Genomic DNA, 22,310 nt, shown 5'->3' with positions numbered 1-22,310 from the left:
ACAAAATTTTAGATGTATGAGGACATCTTCACAACAAAAGAGACTATATATATCTTAATAGTGAATCATTAAATTAGTGATTATTACTAATTTGTTAGGACAAGAGTGAATAAGACTAGAGGTTGTTTCAATTATAGATAATTTTGTACTTCTTCCGTTTTTGAAAGATAATTTTTCTAATTTTTTTACATATATTAAAAAAAAACTGAAAATTGATGATAATTATATCATTTTTGTGATTTACGATTTTTTTAGAACTCTAAACCTATCTTATTTAATTATTTACTTTGAAATTTATAAATTCTAATTAATAAGACATTGATAACTTTAAAATTTATCTTTTGAAACAATATTTTTCCCCTAGAAAAATTATCATTTAAGAACGGATGGAGTAGTACTTTCTTACATTATCATCTTTAATTATTTAATATATATTTTTTAAGTTGTTCCCATAACACGTAAAAAGAATGTATTTAATACTAGATATTATAATGATTTAAAAACATGGTTATATACAACAACTATGTAATATATGTTACCAAAATATTATGGGAACTATTTAGGAGTTATCAAATATTATGGGAACTAGATGTTATCAATTTAAAATCAAGAGAATTAATTAGCTAACTAAATTCTCTTAGGAAAAAAAAACATTAGATTATACTTGGTGTACAGTATTATGGAAAATTTAATTAAAAAAATGGTAGACTATAGTATATGAAAAGGGTAAAAATGGAATTGGAGAATAAGGCTAATGTCCATTTCATAGATCATTTCTCTTTCTTTATATACTCTCTTTTATCAGTTTTTTTTTTAATTTTTTCTTCGTTTTCGAATCTTTTTCTCTCTCTAAAAAAACCAGATTCTTGATAGAAGGAAGGAAGAAGAAGAAGAAGAAGAAAGGAGAATCAGCCATGGCTTCACCGAGCAAACGCCGAGAGATGGATATGATGAAATTGTGGGTTAATTTTTTCCAGTTTATTGAATTATTTCTCGATTTTTTATATGTTTTTCTGGGTTTTTTTTTTTTGTTTGTTGTTTTTCTGAAATCTGTTGATGAAACTTCATATTCATAATATGTTGGTGGTCTGTGAAATTGTTGGATACAAATAGGATGATGAGTGATTACAAGGTGGATACAGTCAACGACGATTTGCAAATGTTCTATGTCACATTCCATGGACCTACTGACAGTAATTTCTCCATTAACTCTTCTCCCTCTCTCATTTTTGTGTTGGTTGCTTATAAGCTACTTGTTGAAATCACTATTTTAATTTGTTTCTTCAAACTCTCACTCTACAACTCTCTTTTTTCTCTGTATGATGTCAAGTGTTAATTGGGATTACATGATGGCCATACTTGAATTTTGGATTTATGTTTTTCCCATCATGGATGAAATCTTTCATAGAAGATAATAAAGTTTTGATTTTTCACATTTCCTTCACTCAAGGTCTTTATGAGGGAGGTGTATGGAAGATCAAAGTCGAACTCCCTGAAGCTTACCCTTACAAATCCCCTTCTGTTGGATTTGTTAACAAGATTTATCACCCTAATGTCGATGAATCGTAAGTGAGAGAGAACTAAGGAACCCCATTTTGATATCTCTCGAGTTTGTTCTTGTGTTCATGCCTTGTCTTAAAACTCTGTTTTGTGTGCATTTGTGGCAGTTCGGGGGCTGTTTGCTTAGATGTAATAAACCAGACATGGAGCCCAATGTTTGGTAATTATTTTCTCTGTGTTTTCTTTCATTCACTTGGATGCCTTTAGAGTGTATCATTCTTGTTTGTGTCCATTAATAAAGCTCTGCTTCTTTGGCAGATCTCATAAATGTTTTCGACTCCTTCCTTCCGCAATTGCTTCTATATCCAAACCCATCGGATCCTTTTAATGGAGAAGCTGCTTCCCTGTTGATGCGAGACCGCCCTGCCTATGAGCTTAAAGTTAAAGGTAAAACTCACTCTTCTTCCCATATTTTGGCTGCTCTATATTCAAACCTCTCATTAATTCACGCATAACAATCTTATATCACCTTTGAAGAATATTGTGAGAAGTATGCAAAAGCAGAGAAGGAGAATTCAAGCGATGACGATGATGATGATGATGATGATGATAGCATGAGCGAAGATTGTTCGGATTCTGATGATGATGCCAACGAGATTGTTGGAAAAGCCGATCCATGACTGTTGCAATTCAATCTTTCTCTGCACTTTTCTCAATTAGTCCATCTTCAAATTTAAAACCAGTAATTCTCTCATTTGCTAAGAGGGAAACTTTCCTCTGTAAATTTGTAAAGACTTGTATTGTTCTCTAGGAATATTGAAATTTCATTTTTTCAGACAGTACATAAAAATGTAACAATTTGCAATCTCACATCAATAAACCATTCATCCATATCTCCATTTTGTTTGTTATATCCTCCAAGCTTTTTTATACACGATGAACATTGCAGACGAAAGGACCATCCCTCTAAATGTACTATATAAACTTTCGGTATTACGATCTAAAGAGCAACATAACAAGAAAGGAACCATAGACCTACAGAATTATTTGATTACTAAGGTCAAAAGATTCACTGCTAAATTGCTTTCAATGCCAGATTGCAATAACAATGAATATCGGCAACAAAGGCTTAATCCTCTCAGGAACCAAGAAGCGTCCGTCTATAAATGGCTAGGCCGTCTTTTACCAGAATCTGTCCTTAACCTCTTCACCGGATTAGCCCATCCCACTGAATCACCAGCTGCACCACTGTTGTTTGGATGAGTGGGTTGGTTTGGCCACCGCTGCTGTTGTGCTAGCCTTGTTTCCCTTGGAACCGCACCAGATACAGGACTTCTTAGACCGCGACCAATCATAGCTGGAGGTGGTGAAACCGGGCTGCTGGAGCCAGCAGTTCGGGTTTTCGGCGCAGACTTCTCACGGTCTTTCCTCTTCTTTTTGCAGATTACTAATTCCCCTGGATGAGCTAAAACTGGGGATTCATCAGTGTGGCTTGTTGTCCCCCCAAGCTTTGTTTCTTTCTGCGGTATTTGTACTCTGATCCTTGAGTTCTCACGTTGTTGAGGTCTCTGCGGAGAGCTTGGCTCGGGTTCCCCCTCGTTTACCAACTTTTGCCTCTTGCCTTGGCTAATGCCTACTCCTCTAGGGGATGCTGTAGACACCAAATTTGGGGTTGGGCCAGAGAAGGAAAGAGCATTCCTTGCTTCCCGGAAATCTGTGTCTGGGAAAGACATCTTCAATAAATCAAAGAACAGATTGTGAACCTTCCTTGCCTCAGATCTCACCTGCAGAAAATTTTGATTATCACCTTTAAACCCATTTGGCTTGCACATCAAACCACAGAATTGAAGGAATTCACTTTTATTTGCAATGCAAAAATCAAACCTCGTGTGAAAATCCATAGAATTGCATTGCTCCCCTTAGCATCAACTGAACGTCAGATGCAAGTTCCATAACTCCTGCGTACTCTAGCCTTTCGACCCGGTGATCTATCTCTCGTAGTTCCAAAAGGTTATTCACACCTCCAGCTGCATAACCATTCTGAATTCTCTTCCACAAATTTGTCAGCATAGGTACAATCTGCTGACCTTCTTTGTCGATTCTCCTTTGGAGCTTGCTAATCACGTTTTTGCACTGTAAAGTCCAGGACAAAATAAGTTCAGACCAAAGAAACAAAATGGATGCACCAAAATATCAACCATATAAGAGAATTCTGCAATGCAGTATATTCCATTTGACAGAACATACCCGTTTCTGTATGATGTGGGACATTCTCGCACCAGTATTTGAAGAGCCAATAGGACTAGTTCCATCCCATGTTTCTCTGGAAGCTTCAACATTATCTTCCACGGAATGCTGTGTAGGATTCAATCTACCAGCTTTTGGCGATGATACATGCAGCTTGGATGTATTAGCTACCTTCTTTGCAGGTAAACTCCTAAGCCTTGAGGATGAATCACTCTGATCTTGTCTTGAACCATGCGAGTCAACAACTGTCCTCAACTTTGATCGATAGCTACGATCGACTTGCAATGACTGAGCTACAGGCATCTCACTACCATCTACTCTTTCTGCCGCTTGACGGGGTCTTAGACGAATACTTCGTTTCCGTTTTATCGTAGGTTGCAAAACCTGTTCTTCATCCCCTTCATCCCGGTCATGGGCCCAACTTCCTGATCGTTGGAGATCTATGTGAGAATCCCCTGATGCTGCTATTTCCCCTTCTTCTAGGTCATCCAGCTATCAAATTAATGACAAAAGCAAACATTACACAAACAACAAAGACGAAAAGAGACCTGCAAGATAGATCAGGTACCTACCAGTCTTTTTGAGACGGAACCTGGCCTAGTGTCCAACGCAGACAAAGAACCAAACTTTTGTGAAGAAACAGGAGATGCCATCTCTTTTGATCTATGGCTCTCTGGAGAAGATCCTGAAGAACCGGCATCATCACGTGGGGGATTTTTCTTATAACTACCAGAGCCCGGAGGATAATCATAACCACAGGCGGGGTTCTCTCCATCAGATTCTCCCTTGTTGGTTTGGTGATCACCAAGAGCGCCAATAAGTTCATCATCATCAAATTGTTGAATGTCTCCCTCTTCTTCATTCCCAGAATCAATGTTCCTTTCTTCAGAGCTTTCCTCAGAGTAACCAGCAATGTCATCTTCAATTTCCTTGTAGTTAATCTTTTTGCTCTTGGGCCGCCCCCTTTTTCTCTCACCTCCTGGTCCATTGGGTTGCACAATCAGATTACTACTCGACAACATGTTCTTTGACGGTTTCTTAGACAAATCAGCAACAGCAGCATTCATCTCTTTTGTACTAGCTCGAAGCCATTTAGGCACCTGCTCATGATTAGTCATCTCCTCCGTCCAGTCAAATTCTTCATCCATCTGATCAAATAACTCGACTTCCTCCTCGCTTCTGGCAATCATCCTGTTCACCTCATGCAGAGAAGGCACATCATGGACAGTTTCTTGGTATCTCTCTTCATCATGCAACAAAGTCTCTAATGTCATTCGTCGCTCTTCATGAGTCGTCCTTTGGTCAAAACGCCCAGCATTAATGACCTCATCAGCCATGTCAATCTTATACTGTTGAATATTATTCCTTATCAGACCCTCTATAGATCCTATATATCGGTCCTTCCCAGCCATGTCATCCTCTAGGTCAACTGAACCACCACTTCTAAGCTCGTCCTCCTTTTGATGGCTGGAAATTTTTTCAACAACTGCCTCCATATAAATAACTTTTACTTCCCTTGTCTGCCCTATACGATGCGCTCTGGCAACTGCTTGTTCCTCATTTTTGGGATTGGGATCCGGATCATATATCACAACTGTGTCAGCAGTTTGAAGGTTGAGACCCCGTCCAGCTGCACGTATACTAAGCAAGAAGATAAAGCAATCCGTATCAGGATCATTGAAGTCCACAATAGCTGATTCTCGATCTTCTAGGCTGGTCGTCCCATCTATTCTTCTGTATACAAGCCTTCTCCATTGCAAATACTCTTCCAAGATATCAAGGAGTTTAGTCATTGTACTGAAGAGCAATACACGATGGCCTGTCCTCTGTAGCTTTATAAGGATTCTATCCAGAATCCACAATTTTCCACATGACCGTACAAGAAAATCTTTGGACAAGTCGTTGAAATATGGATAATTGAGCAAAGGATGATTGCAGGCTTTCCTCAACTCCATGCACCTATTATTTAAGGTTCTATATATCTTGGCTTGGTATATTGGGTTCTTCTGAGCCCTAAGTTTCTCATCGTCTGGATCAACTCTAAGAGTTCCAGTCGCTTTAATCCAATCATAAACGGCACTCTGAATAGCAGACATTCTACATCTCAAAACTACAGAAACCTGCAACCCAAGATCATAATCAGAAGAATCATCTAGACACAAAATAAAGGCAGAGATATAAGATAAATCCTACCTTAGCAGGAAGTGAACCTTCCACATCCTCAACACGGCGTCTGAGCATGAATGGCTCTAATATTTGATGAAGTCTGTGAATGACTATGACTTTTTTTTCAGTCTCTAGCCAGTCATCTTCTATATTATGTGCAGGTCCTTCTCTTTGAAAAGGTTGTGCAAACCAATCATGAAATGCTTTTCGATTGTCAAAGACATCAGGAAGGAGAAGGTTCAATAGCGACCAAAGCTCTTTTAGATCGTTCTACAAGATTTGATAAAAGTAGAATAAGAATTGTCACATAATATGAACAGCTTATAAAATCTCGGTTTCCAATTGTTAGGTGTCCCTGATTTTTGCTTAAGTAGCTATACTGTTACCAACCTGTAAAGGTGTTCCAGTGAGAAGTAATCTCCTCTGGCAACGATACCGGTCAAGATCTCGAGCCAGAACAGATTCCCTGTCCTTCATCCGTTGTGCTTCATCAATTATAATATATTTCCAGTCAACTTTTGAGAGTTTTGCTCGATCATACATAATGAACTCATAAGTCGTAACAAGGACATTGAACTTCATGGCGCAAACCTCCTATTAACGAGAACAGGGGATGTATCAGTCTACTATTTCAAAACAATATCTACAGCACTTTTTCAAAATATTACCTGAGAGAATAATTTTGAACGTTGATCCTTTGTACCAACATAATAAATGCATGAAACAGATGGCAGCCAAGTATGGAGTTCACTCTGCAGAAGAAAAAATCGTTAACACTTAAACTAGGTACCAGATAGAAGTCAAGAAAAGCTATAAAAAAACTGATATGTATCCTAAGGAGCACAGAAAAGATCATCAACTGGAGATGGCCATGTCAGTGCAAGTAACAGCTAATTAGCAAGAGTCAAAGTTAAGCTTAGATCATGTATAAAAGAGGCTTGTAGGTTATTGAGGAACTGAGTTGGATAATTATGGATTGGCAGACTTGGGGTCTTCAATAATCATTGATTCTGTGGAAAATCTAGGAGAGTCTATCAGAAGCACATACCTTCCAATTCACCAGTACAGCATTGGGAACAATGATGAGATGTGGTCCATAATTCCCCTTAAACTCCATTAGGTAAGCAATCAGTGCCATTACCTGCACAGGAAGACAGGAACAATTAGCATATTATGCTGGCACAATATAATAATTTCTTGCTCGCCAAAGGCGAAAGTACAGTGAATCCAAGAATCTCTGCAAATTGAGAACAGATTTGAACCTGCACAGTTTTTCCAAGACCCATCTCATCAGCCAAGATCCCATTTAATTTGTTATTATACAACGATAGCATCCATTGTAGGCCAACCTGAATGGCAACAGAGCAGAAAACCTTAGAAACCATCAAAATGTGGCATGACAGTGAACATATTCACAATGCAACGACATCAAGGCTGGATGGAGGAGGTACCAGCTGGTAATCACGCAAAGTTCCAGCTTGAAGCATTGAAGGTTGTCTCACAACCACTTCATTCACAGCATGAGCCAGCGTATAATACCTAGAGTTTAGCATAAGCAAATAGGTAAAGAAAGCACTAAAGACAATATCCAAGGAGCCTATTCCTAGTTTTTATGGTATGTACAATGCCCTAGCACAGGAAATGCAAGATATCAGCAGTCTACAGATAAACACATAATTTTTAAGCAGTCAGCTGCATTGGCTTATAATTTATGAGCAACAACTAGTACTTTGCCACTTCCTCGCTTTAATCACTTTTTGTGAGACTAATGACTTACTTGTTGACAGATGAATTTTCTTTTGGTGCATTCATTTCCGTAAATCTATTTCTGATCACAACTTCTTCTCGAGCACAAGCAGCTGCTGCCCTGACCTCTTCTTCCGACAAGCCCTGCATAAAAAACAGAAACAGGTTAGCTACTAGCAAATAAAACTTTGAGTACAAAGAGCAATTAATTTGCTGTGGAGTAGAGATAAAAATGTTAACCTGCAATCTCGCTGCTATTGCTGCAGCATTTGCTGCCTCCTCCACTTCCTGTTGATTCTTTGTGGCAGTAATCTTACCTCCAAGTTTATGAAGATAATCTTCGGTTTGGGTCAAGAATGAAGAGAGAACAGCATATCTTTCAGCAGCATCACCAGGTATATTTGTTTGTTGTTCCAGTAACATCTCCCTGTACCTTTCTACATCATTATTCTTCAAGGCTTCCATTCTTTTGTTCCGCCCATCATCTTTTTTCTTTGAAAACTCTCGCAACATTTTTTCATGGTATTTGGCCACTCCCCTGTTGCGAGCAGTGCGTGCATCACGTATAGCCCAGTGAGTTTCAAGGAGTTTCTTGCGCCACTGAAAAATGGTTTTCAGCTGCTTCTCTCTAACAGCTTTCTGGTTGGCCAGTACTTGTCTATTCATTTCAAGGCGTTGCCGTTCGCACAACCTCACAAATTTGCGGTATGGCCTATCCGGCATGGACATTATCTCCTGTTGTTGTCGATCCACTTCATCTCTAACACGAGACTGGAGATCCGATAGCCTAAGCTTTTTCTCTTCAATTTGGAGCCGTAAAACAAGATCAGGCCTAATCCTTTTCCTTTCTAAATTTTTTGCTAGTAGACCATTTATCTTCTTCAAACAGTCTGTTCTTTTCTTATTAAAGAACTCTGCACCTTCTTCGCAAATCAGATCTTTAATATCATATGCTAATGTGAGATTGTTATTGGCATTAGCTGTTGCAGACCCATAAGTGTCATGTTTTCGAGTGAAAAAGGGAAAATCAAACAATGGTCCATGATATTTCCTGGCAGCGGCTGCATCCTTAGGCGGCTGAGGAGAGTTTTCTTGTGCAGGAATCTTAGATTGGCTTCCATCACATGCAACAGCCTTTCCTTTATCAGCTGTAGAATCACTTCTAGGATTCTTTGGATTACTAGTATCTGCTCCTTGGTCTGACTTAACAGGGAATACATCAGTTTGTTGCTCCTCTTTTGTCGCCGCATCAGAAGACGTAGGTTCTTTTCCCAGGTTTTGAAATAATTGGTTGTGGCCTGTCGTCAAAGCTACTTCTGTATCTCCAACATTATCTTCCTCTTTAGAAAAAACCGGTCCATTTGAAGAAGCAGCAGCCTGAGACTCTTTTCCACACTCTAGCGACCTTGCTTGGTTGTCTGAAGATCTTTCCTGAACTTGTCCTCTCACAGGAGACATTTGCCTCTGCATCTGCAGTTCAAGCGGTGGTGGAGCAATAGCTCGAAGAAGCTCAGGAGGCAAAGAACCTTCCCCTTTCTGTTAGTAAAAGGCAAAGAAAAAGAAAAAAACAATCAACCTGACTTGCAGAAACGTTATATGCAGGCACAGTGATGCATTGCCAGCGAAACATAGGTTAAAAAAAAGAAATAAGGAAAAAGACAGAGCTGAAAACCTTTAAACGTCTAAATGCCAGTATCTGGGCTTTGAGAACATGGAGTTGTTGTTTGGTAAATCCTGATCGCTGCTGTGCTTGTTGGGTCCCCTGTCCAGTCGGAAGGGAAGAGTTACCGAGTGGACCAGTATCAGACAGAGCTGCTAAATTAGGAGTCGGTGCATGCAGTTGCCTAGGCTGCTGCATTTGTGAATGTTCAGCAGGACCTAAACTTTTTTTTGTAGGCGCATTCTGATCCAAAACAGGAGTCTCAGACGCAGACGCCTGCAGGGAATTTCCTGAGGGCATCCCATTTGTAGGCTGAACTAAATGTCGAGGATACATTGGATTATCTCTCCCTTGGCCAGAGAAGGGATTCATAGCAGGATTAACCATTCTGGGACTGGAAGTCGAGGCAAATGAGCCACTAGATATGGCATGTCTGGCCTTTGCTGATCCTGACTGCCCAGAGATATCACTAGCAGAGTTGGTACGCGGTGAACTTTCACCAGGAACAACGGAAGATGAAGCTGGCTGGCTAGAGATTGGAATAGATGGTGACTGTGACGGCACATTGCCTTCGTTAGCTTTCTGCTGGGCAGCCATTCTTGCCTGAAGGATATGTGCCATTTGGTTGGCATTGGCAGGATGTGAGAGATCGATATTACGCTCACGCGCCCATGCCTGCATCGCCTGCCACTGTTGTGCAAATGCGAGTTGGTTGTTTGCCATGTTGTTGACAGCCTGTTGAGGAGGTGGTGCCTGCATTGGCCTTATCATATTTCCAGGCGTTAGTTGTCCGGTAGCCACCTGCTGCTGAGGATGAGATTTTGTTTCGTTCCTTTGCTGAGAACCAGATTCCATCTGCCTTTCACCGCGAGAAAACTGATCGCTGGATGGCTTAGAGGATGAGGCCTGGGGCAGACTAGATGCCTGCATGGGATTCAAGTCTTGCATATTGAGCATCCCCATGCGTGCATCTTGATCCTTTGCCCCCAAACTGGATGAACCCATCATTCCCATCCTAGCTTGGTGCTGTGCTTTTTGTTGCTGAGCCATAGCAAACTGAATATAGGCTTGCTGCATAGGATTAAAAGTTTGCTGGCCCTCTTGGGAAGAACCCGGTTGTTGTTGAGAAGACTCAAAGAATTTCCTAGACTGCTGAGGCATTTGCATAGAGCCTGGAGACGCACCAAAGTTGCCACCTCCCACCATTCCCTGAACCCCACCAGCATGATATGCAAACATGTTTTCATTTGCATCAGAGTTTCTCAGCTGCTGCTGCTGCTGCCATAATTAGAAGCGCGATCATTATTAGTAACAATCAACTGAATCAGACTCCAGGTTTCAGAGCAATAATTATCGTGTGTAAATGAACAACCATACATGTAACCAAAGAGGCTATCATTACAGAACATACAAACAGAGCTTGAATAAAAAGAAATTGGTTACTTTCCTTTTCCACATAATTAAGAAATAGTAAAACCCCCACTAAAATTGAGTAACCGCAAGTTTAACAGACAAACACTGGGAAATGCAAAAGAAGCATATGATCCCTTCTAAAGACACCGAGTAGAAGTTGCAGAATCCTGTACCTGCCTAGACGCCAGCTGCTGTTGCTGTTGCTGCTGTTGCTGTTGTTGTTGGTGCTGCTGTTGCTGCACAGATGAAGATGAAGAAGAAGGAGAAGCAGCGGATGAGGTGGAGGCAGTCCGCCCAGCCGGACCCATGGGCAGATTCCGAGGGGGACCTCCGCCACTGGCTCCAGATTGCATGCAATTCGTGGATGAATCTAACAGTCAATACAGTGGAAACAATGAAACCCAATTCAACGAAGGAAGAAGAAGAAGAAGAAGACAAAAGGGGTTCAAAAAACCCTACCCAATAAATCCCTCCAAAAAAAAAAGAAAGAAAGAAGAGCAAAGCCCCCGGCGTCCTCAAATAGCAAAACAACGTTCGAATTTACTTCTCACACACACACACACACGGAGAGAGACACTGGGTCGTCGTGGTTGCGCGCACACACCTTTTTTTTCTCTCTCTTCTCTAGATTTGCATCGAATTAGGGGTAAATCTGAAACGAAAGGTGCGGGGGTTGGGATGCAACGGTATAAACTCAGATCCCTTTCAGGTGAATAAAAATACGAAAAGAAATATAAAAGGGAGGGAAACGAAATCCACGGAATCGATGATCGATTCCTCTCTCTCTCTCTCTCTCGAGAAATTCACGCAGATCAGAAATTTCTCGCAGTCAAACCCTAGCTGGCTTTGGTTACTTCCTTTTCTTTTTTTTTCCTTTTCCTTTTTTTTTTGTGTGGGGAAGGTTAAGAGAGTATTATTATGGGTCCCACCCCCTCGATACAGTTGGAACACGGAAAATGCGTTTCACGAGAGGGTGTGCGTTTCACATCCATGAACCTCCTCCTCGGTTTTCACCTTTTTTTTTATTACATTCATGTACCCTTCCTCTCCACTAATCACTACGCGACACGTGTCATTTTCTCCAAAAAGACTTACCATTTGTGTTGTGAGATGACAAATTTGAAAAATCCAAAAGTTAGACTAAAGTTTGTCTTATTTTAGCACTTGATTAAGCAATTTTCTGCTTCATTAACTATTTCAAAAATTGCTTTAACAAAAGAGCAAATCATCAACGATTCAGTGTTTTTCATTTAAAATCATTCCAGTTTTCAGTCAATTATATTTACATTGCCTAGTAGATTAGTCTTCAGAGACAAAGTGTACATGCACAATTCAAGTACTCTGTTTTATCTACCGTGCAGTACGTGTCGTTTTCATTTTTCGGCCTTGCTATGCTTGCCATCTCTACGTCTATACTTTGGCACGCAGTTCTCTTATAAGGTAATAAACGGCAAACAGTTTTGAACGAGCATGTTCAGTTTATGTCGTTAATACCATTAAATAAATTTCCACATTATTGTAACTTGTGTGAGTCTCTGAAGCTCTCACACTGATTTAGAAATGCCGTTGCCGATGCGGGCTCTCTTCGTCTGTATCTGATTCCTGCAAAAATAATATCTTGTAAAAGTTGTTCTCAACCATGGAGAAGATCGTTCCTTCTTCTTCGCCGATTCTGCTTTTTTGCCTCCTCCTTCTTCTGATCTCGAATTTCTACGGATTCGTCCAGATCGCTGAAGCAGGAAAGCGACGCATTGAGATCTCTGATGATCTAGACGACGTTGAAGACAATGAAGAAGACGAATCATGGAAAGAGTGGGGGAAGAAAGCAACCCCGCCGGAGTTTGATCCGCCTCCGGACTTCACCAATATGGGATTCGATCAGATCCAAGAAGAGATGGCTAAACGGACTTTTGGAGCGGTCGTCGGATTCGTGAAGCTCCGCTTAGGCGTCCCCCGTACCAAGGTAAACAAAATATCTAAACTTAATCGTGAATTTTGGCCGGTAAGTTAAAAAGTCACAGACGAGATACTATCATACTGTACTGTTCAAAAATTCTCTGAATTAATTTGGGATTGAATCGTGATTTGTTTTATATGATTCAATCAGGATATGGTGATTGAAATTGCTATGAAATGGACAAAAGTTTTGAGAACAGGAGGGATAGGAGTCAGATTCATGGCTGTAGATCGAAGCACGGTGATGTTCAATATGCAAAATGGCCAGCTAGTGACTGAGGTAAAAGCATCATAGAATCACACAATGCCAAAAAAACAAACTTTGTTTAGTGGATTAGTCGAAATCTAACTAACATCACAATCAATCTCTTTGTTGTTGTATTCCCAATTAGCTAAGGGAATTCGTGCTGAGCCAAGAAGAAGCTTACGAGGTCAAGATAGGGAAGCAAGAGTTTCGAAGACCTGGAGATCCTCCGCTTGAAGATGTCGTTGACAAACTTCAAGCTGATGAAAAGAAAGATGAAGAAGGTGATGAAAGTAACAAGAATGATCTTACCAAGGATGAATTATAGGTCACATATAGCTTTTATATTGGCTAGTACTCGAAATTTAAACTCCTTTACTGAATCTTACTAAAAATTTCTTTGACATGTTTGGTTTCCCAAATTTCCGTTGAATGCCGTAGAAATGTAGAATACAATAAAAAGGAAAGCTTTTTTTTTCTTTGTCCGATGAGTATGCACTCATTTAAGCTTATTGCTAAATGTGGAGAGCTCGATAACCTGAATCCTGGGAGTGCTTGCTGCTTCTGCTCTCTCTTTCTCGGTGTTGTAACCCCAGTTTCCTGTTTTGAGATAAGTTTTTTTGTCAGAATAACCAGTAAAGAGAACCAGAAGAGACTATATGGGAGAGGGAAGAGTCCACCTAGGTATAAATTCCATTTGTCTAATTCAGGCTCTTTGATGACATTCTTTAGCGTTGCAAGTCTGTCTTCCACGAAACTGGCCAAATGAAACCAATCCATAGGATTGTAAACTAAGGGTTACCATTGTGAAGTCATGTAGAGAGAAAAATTAGTGATAGGTATATGTAATGGAAGTTACTGCAGTGTCAAGCCCTGATGTTCTGGTTTATTTTGAAGAAGCTTTAGCACTTCCACCTTTGGCCTGATGATATCTCAAATAGAAAAAAACTAGATTAGTAATAAAATCTGGATAAGAAACAAGATCAGAGTTCATTGGTGGACCTCATAATGATACTGACCCTGAACCTAAACCATAAATCCTTTCTGATGGTATGATCACACCAGCTATTTCACGCAGCAATGCTTCTGCAAAGCGGCCCTGCAATTTTTCCCATACATACTAAAAAAGTTCAGCTCATGATAACGACAAACAAGACAGACTGAATTGGAATGGAATCATTACTGCACCTGTTTCGTAGTAACAATGTAAATCTTTGAGCTGGCAAATTTCAGCGCATCTGAAACTCCTGGATAGAATCTGCATATATAGTAGACTATATATCAAAGCAATGATGAAGGGTAAACTGGAATGAAAATTTGGAACTTTCTGGTTTGTACAATATCGGTCTCAAACAGGTGTTGTCTAGAAGGATTTGATGTTGTAGATATACCTATTGGCACCAATCCAAGTAGTCAAGTCTTTGTTAATCCAATCATCTCTAACTTGTCCAAACAAATCGATCAAAGCATCTTTATCTTCATCCCAAGCTTCCATAATTACCGGCTTAATCTTTGCCCAAGTCTCCAAGATCCCATCAACAGTCAATCCCTCAGCAACCTTAATAAACAAGTGCAGTTCATCATCTACAATACGTAAAAGATCTCTTAATTCAAGCTGCTAAGTGTAGTGAAGAATGTTGTGATTCACTCACGGGAGATTCACGAATAGACGGTATCTTCGTCTCCAATAACAGCCGCACAAGTAGAAGATTTTCATAGCCAGTTTCCACCACAGGTCTCACCTACAAACCATACACCAACTCTTGAATCATCACGCTCTTTCAAAATCAGAGCTAGAAAATTAATCGTAAGGGAGAAACTAAATTACGATATGCATCTGATCGACGATCCATTCCTCTAAAGCGGAATCAACTCCTTGGAACAAAGCAGGCCATCTCACTTTCGCAGCCTATATAAACACGAAACAATGAAAGGGATGCTCAAACAAAACTGGGCAATAACAACAGTTCCAATTTTTCAAAGTCAGATGTTTCCAAAATCCAGTAGTTTCTAAAAAGCGAAATCAAAAGCTAAGAGTATCGAGAGATTTGTATTATTTAACCTTAACAGCAGATAATGAGCTTTCACCACAACTATCACAGAGAACTCCATCGAAGTCCAAAGCATAGAGATCTCCCATTCTCCTTCTCCCCCAGTTTCAAACAGCTGCCACAGATTTTGTTAGAGACGAAGGTTTGTTTTACTCACACTCTAGAGAGCCAGTAATAACAAGACACGTGTTTATAACGTTTCGAAAACAAATCGCATATTTCTCCGCGTTTGCGTCAATCCACACGCATACATATGTAAAACCTGTTATTATCGGTGGCGTACCCAATCGATTACCGACTGCAGCCGGTCGCACCGTCTATTCAGCCGACCTAGGAACCGGTATCGCCGGTATGAAATAATTGCTGATCTTTTCTCCTTGTCATTCCAGATTTTCAAGTCTCTTGGAGGAGGTAGAGAAATCTCATCATCATCAATCTCCGGATCCCCTTCCAATTCGTATCGTCTCTTCTTCATAGGTATCGTCTCTGATTATTCATTATGTAAAACTTTTTATCCTTTCTCAATTGTTGTTTCTTCACTAGATTGATTTTGTCCACATAGGTTTTGTAATAGCTCTTCTGACAAAGCTAGTTGTGGAAAGAGATGATTTTGTGTTTTAGATTGCATCTTCTGCTCTTGTTTCCGTTTGATTGAACGAAGTAGACAAGAAAAGGAAACGATTTTGTCTGGCTCTGATAAATTCTTACATTGATTGATTCCAAATTCCAATCCATGATGATGATGATACTTTGGAAACCAGAATGGCTCCTGTATTGATCACTGTTGTTTTTGGTTTAATTGTTTGCATTACTGGTTGTTTCTTTACATTTTGTTGGTTTTTGAGACTAGAGTAATTTTGCAATTGAAGGTGTTAGCTATTCACTGTTTTGTTTAACCGAAAAAGGGTTTTTTTTTTCAGTTTATTGGGTCATTGGGGATTCATCAGTTGAGGATGGCTAACAAAGAGGATCATGAGGAACATCCTCCTCGTGGGAATGAATGGGAAGTCGTTTCGCTTACTTCATCAGCTTACGCCGCTGCTCCTGGTCCGTATAACGTTGAATCAAGAGATGTTCGGAAGTATGATTCTTACTATGGAGCAGAAACCTCACGTGACCTGTACATGTCTGAACACTTTGTATTCCCACCTAGCGAGCATGAGGATTTACCCATTGATGAACATTTATTCGAGACGGAACAAGGAAAGGATGGCCAAGATTTGATGCTGCAAGGTCAGGAAGAGTTTCATTATGAAGCTGGAGACAACCAACAGAGTATCTATGGTGAATCTGTGCTTGGCTCGTCTAGACACATGGAGTCAGTTGGAAGTGAATCAGCCATGTACGAACATGGGTTACTTGATGCTGAGCCAAATGAGTACGCAGAGGGAAACTTTGATCCCCATTCTGATGTCGAGGGCGATAAAGATGCCGAAAAATCAACAAACAACCTTCCTTGTGAAGCTTGGTGGAGAAGGAGAGCTATTTCTATGTATTCACGCACAAGAGACGCAAATACGATATGGTCCTTATTCTTCGCCGCTGCGGTCACAGGACTCGTAGTACTTGGTCAACGCTGGCAACAAGAGAGGTGGCAGGTTTTGCAACTCAAGTGGCAATCAAGCATCAGTAGTGAGGTAATAATGTTTAAACATCACCGGAAATCTTCTGTCAAGAATCATTATGTTTGACAAATGGGGTAACCAACTAAAACCATTCATTGATGACTCTTGAATGTTTTGTTCCCACACAGAAGCTGGGCAGACTACTCGAACCTCTCTCTCGCTTGAAAGATGTGATAGTGAGAAGTAACCCACAAGCTTCTCTCGTAAGGAGTGGCCCCTCCAGTGAAATATAGAGACGAAGTATGATAAACTCAAAAGAGACAAAAAAAGAAAAAGAGGCCAATGTACCAATTGTTGCTTGGACAATCTCACAAGAGCATATAGGTAAAGTACAAACTTGGTCTTGAGCTCCATATGTGTTGCTGATTGTGAAAAGCATTTTGCTTTCTTGGTGAGAGCCTATGTTGCCTCGTTATCTTGTATGATTAGAATGGAGATCGAATTTGCCTCTTCTTACAAAGCTTTTTCACTTTAGGGCTTGTGATAGTGTGGGAAGGTGAAAATATATACACATACATATGCACTTTTTATGTTTTCGGTTGTTGTTTTGGTAATTGTCCATTTTATTCACATCCATTGTATGAATTACTATAAGAGGGCAGATATAATGTGATTAACACATTACGTTCTGGTTTGCAGTAGAAAGGACGAAATCGTACGAAAGTAATAAATATGGTTGAAACGGAATGATCATGAAGACATGTTTTCTTTTACTTGTGTGTTATTAAAATAGCGACGTTCTAGTACTCTAGTATAGAATATAAATTGTCATTACACAAAAATGGTAAAAATGCTGAAAATCGCAAAATCAGTTTATGGCTGCTACCAAAGAAGAAGGCAAAACCAATGTTGCGCCGGGGGATTGGCTTCGGCAAAGCATGTGATGATGTCTAGGGAACATTAAGCCTCTAGAGTGGTTGATTGTTGTCTCGATTATTAGTGCACTATTAATTACCATGTGGATAGAGTGACGGGGTAACTAACTATCATTATGATTCATTCATTATTTTTTCTTAGCTACTTTTCAATACTGTATGAACTTTTATTTTCTCTTAAAAAAAAATCTAAATATTGAATTAAATGCAAAAAAATTGAGACAAGTAAATAAGTGACCCAATTTGGTTTTTCACTTAAATGACCAGTTTCATGTGGGACAACCCACGAAATCTAGAGATTTGTTTATTTACTTTACTCCCACTTGACGTGATCAGGTTAAGTTTTGTTTTGTAAGACACATTACCATTAATGTGTCGCACTTAGAGTTTCTTTGGTCATGATAAAGTCATACTAGCATTTATTCCAAACCAAATTAGTTTTATAGCTATCTAACTATTTTTAAAATAGTGCATGGGATTATACCTAATCTAACTATTTTATTGTTTATTACTTATGTAACTTTCCAGTACGTAACTGTCAATTCTCAAATGTTAAATTAAATTAATATTGTAAACAAAAAATATGCGACCTAGAAAAGTATGGTTTCTTTGCCGTTGATGGGAAGGTAACCTAATTATGTAGATCACTTATATTCTCTGTCCGTTTTGTAGTTCTTTGTCTTAAGTTTAAACCTAATAATATCGCATATCTAACCTCAACAAAACTCATATCCTGCAAAATGAGTCTTACAAACAAACAAACCAACTGTCAATCAAGTTCATTAAAAACTCACCTTGTAATTCATACAGCTGTAATGAAAAATAAGACTACACATATCTTTTTACGTATTAAAGTTCCAACCCCATATTCTGCGATTCTTGGTAAAAAAAAATTCGGAAAAGTTGACTTTTGTGAGTCATTGCTGAACTTAATACGATGATAAGAAAGTCAATATCACTACTTTAGAAAATTTAAAAAGAATTATTCCTCACAATTATCTCTATAGGGTTTACATGCATCTAGACTAAATCAATTAATCTCTGATAGTTTCTTTAATTTTTAGTTTTTTTCTTTTGTAGTTTAATTAGTTTGAACTTTCGAATGCAGTATACGTGATATCGACTTATATTTTGATTTTCCCTCCTTCAAATATTAGTTAAACTGTAACAAAAATAATTTAAACACTTGAAATTTTAGTGATGTTTTGAATCTCAAACTTGTTCATAAAATTCTCAAACCTCGACACGTGAAAATGCAGAATTAGGATTGTGTTGTTGATAGCAGCCCATGTACATACACTTCATGCACGGGTTCTGTGTATAATTTATGTATTGGCTCTTACAATTAATAATTAATTTTATCATGATCATGCATTAAGGAGGGGACACAATACTATATATTTGTGACCTTTTAAATGCTTTGTAGGCTATGTTAAAATAAATATTGACAAAAATAAGTCACCAGACCCATAAGCAACCTACATAAGTTGTGTAGTTGAGCAAAACTATCATTGGTGAGTTTGTTCACCCATACCCTAACAATCTCAAATCTAAAACCCTAATTACTCTCAATTCCCACACTCTATACCACATAAATAGGATTTTTATAATTATAGACACGGACATACACTTGTCAAAGCGTATCATAAAAATATTCTTTAAATAAAAACCAACGAAATAACGTGATATAGTAAATATGGTAATTAAATGAACGTAGTTTAACTAAAACGTCACAAATGGAATGACATGAACTTTGTAAATAAAAAGAAATGATAAAGACTAGAAAATCGCAAGAATGGCGAAATCACTCTGTGAAATATATCTATATATATATATATATATATTGCCGTTATACAGTCTTCTTCTGCACTGACCATATATGACTTGTAATACATATCGTCTATCAGCCATATATATCATCATCTCCCTTGAACCGACACCACCGAAATACAAATTAACAAAACCCTAATTAAGATATTCAAAACATGCAATTAATAGCCACGAGAATAAGATAGAATGAGGAGGCAACATCCCATGCTTACTTTGTGACTTCTTTTACATGATTTTTTCTAATACTGTATAGTATAAATAAAGTAAAATACATTTCTCTCTCTCTCTCGGGGGTTTTGAATTAAATTGTATATAAATAGTGTTCATGCTCGGACATTGAAAAAACTGTGGGTCATTTAGTCATAGATCTCTCTCTGTCTTCCTCTTCTCTCCTTTAGGCTCCTCAACTAAACGTCTTTAATGCTATCATCTCTCTCTTCTTGAAATTTTACCATCCGATTTTTCAAAACATTTTTTATCTTCCTTCTTCGACTTCTATATATTGAGAGATCAATATATAAAGTCTTCCAACCACCTAGCTACCAGCCTAGAGCAGGAACATTAATGGTAGTGCACACCATCTCATGCTTCACATACCCTAAAGCTCTTCACTCCCTCTCAAGTTTATGAGAGAGAGATCTAATGAGCAAATCCATTGTATGGAAACAAATAAAAACACAGTCTGTCTTTCATAATTGCTCTCTTTCTATAAATCTTATCTCTCTTGTGTGTTCTTTACATCTCGTCTTAAACCATTCTCTTTCTCTCTTTAAAAACTTCATCACTCTTTACGGCATTTTTTCATAATTTTCACCACCTGGGCCGTCTCTATTTCCGTCAACTTCTCAACTTTTGTGCCATAACGTCACATTTTGTTTTGTTGTTTCTCTGAGGGAAAAGACATTTTCCCGGAAAATCATGGATATATCCACTGCTCTCATGATTCTTTCAGCCATCACGGCGTATCTCCTATGGCTCACATTCATATCTCGTTGTCTTAAAGGTCCACGTGTTTGGCCTATATTGGGTAGTCTCCCTGGTCTTATAGAGAACTGTGAGCGAATGCACGACTGGATCTCCGACAACCTCCGTGCTTGCTCCGGTACGTATCAGACATGCATCTGCGCCATCCCGTTTCTAGCTAAGAAACAAGGTCTCGTGACGGTCACTTGCGATCCACGAAACCTCGAGCATATTCTCAAGAATCGCTTTGATAATTACCCTAAAGGTCCTACGTGGCAAGCCGTTTTCCACGATCTTCTCGGTCAAGGAATCTTTAACTCCGACGGCGACACGTGGCTTTTTCAGCGTAAGACCGCCGCTTTGGAGTTCACCACGAGGACTCTCCGCCAAGCCATGGCTCGTTGGGTTAACCGGGCGATCAAGCTTAGGTTTTTACCTATCCTCGAAACGGCTCGACTCGGCTCTGAGCCGATTGATCTTCAAGATTTGCTTCTTCGGCTTACGTTTGATAATATATGCGGCTTGACTTTCGGGAAAGACCCGCGGACTTGTGCACCGGGTCTTCCCGTGAACGCATTCGCCGTGGCTTTCGATCGAGCCACCGAGGCTTCCCTACAACGGTTTATACTGCCGGAGATTTTGTGGAAGTTTAAGAGATGGCTCCGCCTCGGGTTAGAAGTCAGTTTGACCCGAAGCTTGGTCCAGGTGGATAATTATTTGTCTGAGATTATTACGACACGTAAGCAAGATTTGATGAGTCAGCACAGCGATGGGAAACAACACGACGACCTCTTGTCACGGTTCATCAAGAAGAAGGAAACTTACTCCGACGAGATCCTCCAGCGCGTGGCGCTCAACTTCATCTTAGCTGGACGTGACACGTCATCAGTCGCGCTGAGCTGGTTTTTCTGGTTGATTACGCAGCACCCGACCATTGAGTATAAAATCCTCCGCGAGATCTGCACCGTTCTGATCGAGACACGTGGAGATGATGTGGTATCATGGACGGACGAGCCGCTGTCGTGTGAGGAGCTTGATCGTTTGGTTTATCTCAAAGCGGCGTTATCGGAGACACTGAGGCTTTATCCTTCGGTGCCGGAGGATTCAAAACGCGCCGTGAAGGACGATGTGTTGCCGGACGGGACGTTTGTTCCGGCGGGATCTTCGGTTACGTATTCGATTTACTCGGCGGGGAGGATGAAATCGACTTGGGGAGAAGATTGTTTGGAATTCAAACCGGAGAGATGGATCTCACAATCGGACGGTGGGAGATTTATCAATCATGATCCGTTTAAATTCGTGGCGTTCAATGCTGGCCCTAGGATCTGTCTGGGTAAGGATCTGGCTTATCTGCAAATGAAATCAATTGCGGCGGCGGTTTTGCTCCGCCACCGTTTGACGGTGGTAGCGGGTCATAAGGTGGAACAGAAGATGTCGTTAACTCTTTTCATGAAGTACGGTCTTTTGGTTAACGTCCACGAACGGGATTTAACGGGGATCGCGGCGGAGCTACGAGAGAAGACGGCAGCTAACGACGGGGTTGGTAACGGCGATTCAAGGTAGGTAGAGTAGGTGAACCAATCGCATCTATCATTTACTGTATGAACAGAGAGAAAGTGGCACTCGCTTTATGGCGCGTGTTAGATACGCGGTTATTTGGCCAACACACCCCGCCCCGCCAAATGTCGTTGATTGATTGGCAAAGTGCATTGTTCAATAGAGGTAATTTTGCAAAGTGCGTTTGTTCTGTTTGTTTATTTACTCCCTTTTTTTATTATTTTTTTTCCCGTCTGCCTTCGTAATTCAGACAGTAACATTTGATTTCATTATTTTGTAAGCAACTCTCAATCTGATTTAATAAGATCTTATTTTAATACTTTAGAAATAAGGTTTTATTCATAGGAGTCATATTCTTGAAGTTGAGCTAATTTTGTCGATACATCATTTGGCATGATTCATTTGTAATGGCACTTTTCTTTTTTGTAGAAGATTGTAACGTAATGCATTAAATATGTTTGGTCCATTTTTGATTCA

At 39.7% G+C, this 22,310-nt stretch overlaps 6 protein-coding genes across 9 annotated transcripts; 4 read left to right on the top strand and 2 right to left on the bottom strand.

Annotated features, from left to right (window-relative positions):
* The first annotated feature begins 832 nt into the window (after positions 1–832).
* LOC17889525 (ubiquitin-conjugating enzyme E2 6) lies at positions 833–2,339 on the top strand. Its single transcript, XM_006294998.2, has 6 exons — positions 833–958; positions 1,114–1,193; positions 1,451–1,565; positions 1,668–1,720; positions 1,819–1,947; positions 2,038–2,339. The coding sequence occupies exons 1-6, from the start codon at positions 915–917 to the stop codon at positions 2,178–2,180; spliced, it is 564 nt and encodes a 187-aa protein (XP_006295060.1). The 5' UTR covers positions 833–914; the 3' UTR covers positions 2,181–2,339.
* Positions 2,340–2,372: 33 nt separating this feature from the next.
* On the bottom strand, positions 2,373–11,606 carry LOC17888309 (ATP-dependent helicase BRM). 2 transcript variants are annotated; one of them, XM_023783847.1, is made up of 15 exons: positions 11,192–11,606; positions 10,906–11,102; positions 9,332–10,597; positions 7,900–9,195; positions 7,691–7,803; positions 7,365–7,452; positions 7,176–7,262; positions 6,962–7,054; positions 6,582–6,665; positions 6,304–6,507; positions 5,941–6,183; positions 4,320–5,867; positions 3,748–4,239; positions 3,385–3,633; positions 2,373–3,284 (listed from the first exon to the last, which is right to left on the bottom strand). In XM_023783847.1, the coding sequence occupies exons 2-15, from the start codon at positions 11,083–11,085 to the stop codon at positions 2,661–2,663; spliced, it is 6,567 nt and encodes a 2,188-aa protein (XP_023639615.1). In that variant the 5' UTR covers positions 11,086–11,102; positions 11,192–11,606; the 3' UTR covers positions 2,373–2,660. The 2 variants fall into 2 exon arrangements, with proteins under 2 accessions (XP_023639615.1, XP_023639616.1); XM_023783848.1 differs by having other exon boundaries at positions 9,332–10,594.
* Positions 11,607–12,271: 665 nt separating this feature from the next.
* Positions 12,272–13,354, top strand: LOC17887799. Its single transcript, XM_006295611.2, has 3 exons — positions 12,272–12,695; positions 12,840–12,968; positions 13,081–13,354. The coding sequence occupies exons 1-3, from the start codon at positions 12,372–12,374 to the stop codon at positions 13,258–13,260; spliced, it is 633 nt and encodes a 210-aa protein (XP_006295673.1). The 5' UTR covers positions 12,272–12,371; the 3' UTR covers positions 13,261–13,354.
* LOC17889958 lies at positions 13,288–15,112 on the bottom strand. 3 transcript variants are annotated; one of them, XM_023783681.1, is made up of 9 exons: positions 14,995–15,112; positions 14,761–14,841; positions 14,585–14,674; positions 14,324–14,490; positions 14,121–14,190; positions 13,952–14,031; positions 13,792–13,854; positions 13,613–13,689; positions 13,341–13,532 (listed from the first exon to the last, which is right to left on the bottom strand). In XM_023783681.1, exons 1-9 carry the CDS (start codon positions 15,070–15,072, stop codon positions 13,432–13,434), a joined length of 807 nt encoding a protein of 268 aa, XP_023639449.1. In that variant the 5' UTR covers positions 15,073–15,112; the 3' UTR covers positions 13,341–13,431. The 3 variants fall into 3 exon arrangements, with proteins under 3 accessions (XP_023639448.1, XP_023639450.1, XP_023639449.1); XM_023783680.1 differs by having other exon boundaries at positions 13,288–13,689; XM_023783682.1 differs by lacking the exons at positions 14,761–14,841; positions 14,995–15,112 and having other exon boundaries at positions 13,288–13,689; positions 14,324–14,516; positions 14,585–14,670.
* Positions 15,113–15,315: 203 nt separating this feature from the next.
* Positions 15,316–17,246, top strand: LOC17889797 (ATG8-interacting protein 1). The gene is made up of 3 exons (XM_006294756.2): positions 15,316–15,460; positions 15,904–16,620; positions 16,737–17,246. The coding sequence occupies exons 2-3, from the start codon at positions 15,937–15,939 to the stop codon at positions 16,839–16,841; spliced, it is 789 nt and encodes a 262-aa protein (XP_006294818.1). The 5' UTR covers positions 15,316–15,460; positions 15,904–15,936; the 3' UTR covers positions 16,842–17,246.
* Positions 17,247–19,616: 2,370 nt separating this feature from the next.
* Positions 19,617–22,152, top strand: LOC17889267 (cytochrome P450 86A8). Its single transcript, XM_006293915.2, has one exon. It carries the CDS (start codon positions 20,232–20,234, stop codon positions 21,837–21,839), a length of 1,608 nt encoding a protein of 535 aa, XP_006293977.1. The 5' UTR covers positions 19,617–20,231; the 3' UTR covers positions 21,840–22,152.
* Positions 22,153–22,310: the final 158 nt, after the last annotated feature.

The sequence above is a fragment of the Capsella rubella genome, unplaced genomic scaffold (assembly GCF_000375325.1).
Source record: "Capsella rubella cultivar Monte Gargano unplaced genomic scaffold, Caprub1_0 scaffold_4, whole genome shotgun sequence".
NCBI lineage: Eukaryota > Viridiplantae > Streptophyta > Magnoliopsida > Brassicales > Brassicaceae > Capsella > Capsella rubella.
Note: the sequence above shows the minus strand (reverse complement) of the source record. Positions and strands in the feature narration are given on the sequence as shown.

Bases quoted from the DNA above. Each gene is read 5' to 3' on its own strand.
- LOC17889525 (XM_006294998.2), top strand. From the start codon at position 915: ATGGCTTCACCGAGCAAACGCCGAGAGATGGATATGATGAAATT. The intron at 1,566-1,667 runs GTAAGTGAGAGA...CATTTGTGGCAG, and splicing joins CACCCTAATGTCGATGAATC to TTCGGGGGCTGTTTGCTTAG. The intron at 1,948-2,037 runs GTAAAACTCACT...TCACCTTTGAAG, and splicing joins CTATGAGCTTAAAGTTAAAG to AATATTGTGAGAAGTATGCA.
- LOC17888309 (XM_023783847.1), bottom strand. From the start codon at position 11,085: ATGCAATCTGGAGCCAGTGGCGGAGGTCCCCCTCGGAATCTGCCCATG. The intron at 10,598-10,905 runs GTACAGGATTCT...TAATTATGGCAG, and splicing joins AGCAGCTGGCGTCTAGGCAG to CAGCAGCAGCAGCTGAGAAA. The intron at 3,285-3,384 runs GTTTGATTTTTG...AATTTTCTGCAG, and splicing joins TCTATGGATTTTCACACGAG to GTGAGATCTGAGGCAAGGAA.
- LOC17887799 (XM_006295611.2), top strand. From the start codon at position 12,372: ATGGAGAAGATCGTTCCTTCTTCTTCGCCGATTCTGCTTTTTTGCCTC. The intron at 12,696-12,839 runs GTAAACAAAATA...TGATTCAATCAG, and splicing joins TAGGCGTCCCCCGTACCAAG to GATATGGTGATTGAAATTGC. The intron at 12,969-13,080 runs GTAAAAGCATCA...ATTCCCAATTAG, and splicing joins ATGGCCAGCTAGTGACTGAG to CTAAGGGAATTCGTGCTGAG.
- LOC17889958 (XM_023783680.1), bottom strand. From the start codon at position 15,072: ATGGGAGATCTCTATGCTTTGGACTTCGATGGAGTTCTCTGTGATAGT. The intron at 14,675-14,760 runs GTAATTTAGTTT...TATGGTTTGTAG, and splicing joins TCGTCGATCAGATGCATATC to GTGAGACCTGTGGTGGAAAC. The intron at 14,491-14,584 runs GTGAGTGAATCA...TTGTTTATTAAG, and splicing joins CGTCTATTCGTGAATCTCCC to GTTGCTGAGGGATTGACTGT.
- LOC17889797 (XM_006294756.2), top strand. From the start codon at position 15,937: ATGGCTAACAAAGAGGATCATGAGGAACATCCTCCTCGTGGGAATGAA. The intron at 16,621-16,736 runs GTAATAATGTTT...GTTCCCACACAG, and splicing joins AATCAAGCATCAGTAGTGAG to AAGCTGGGCAGACTACTCGA.
- LOC17889267 (XM_006293915.2), top strand. From the start codon at position 20,232: ATGGATATATCCACTGCTCTCATGATTCTTTCAGCCATCACGGCGTAT.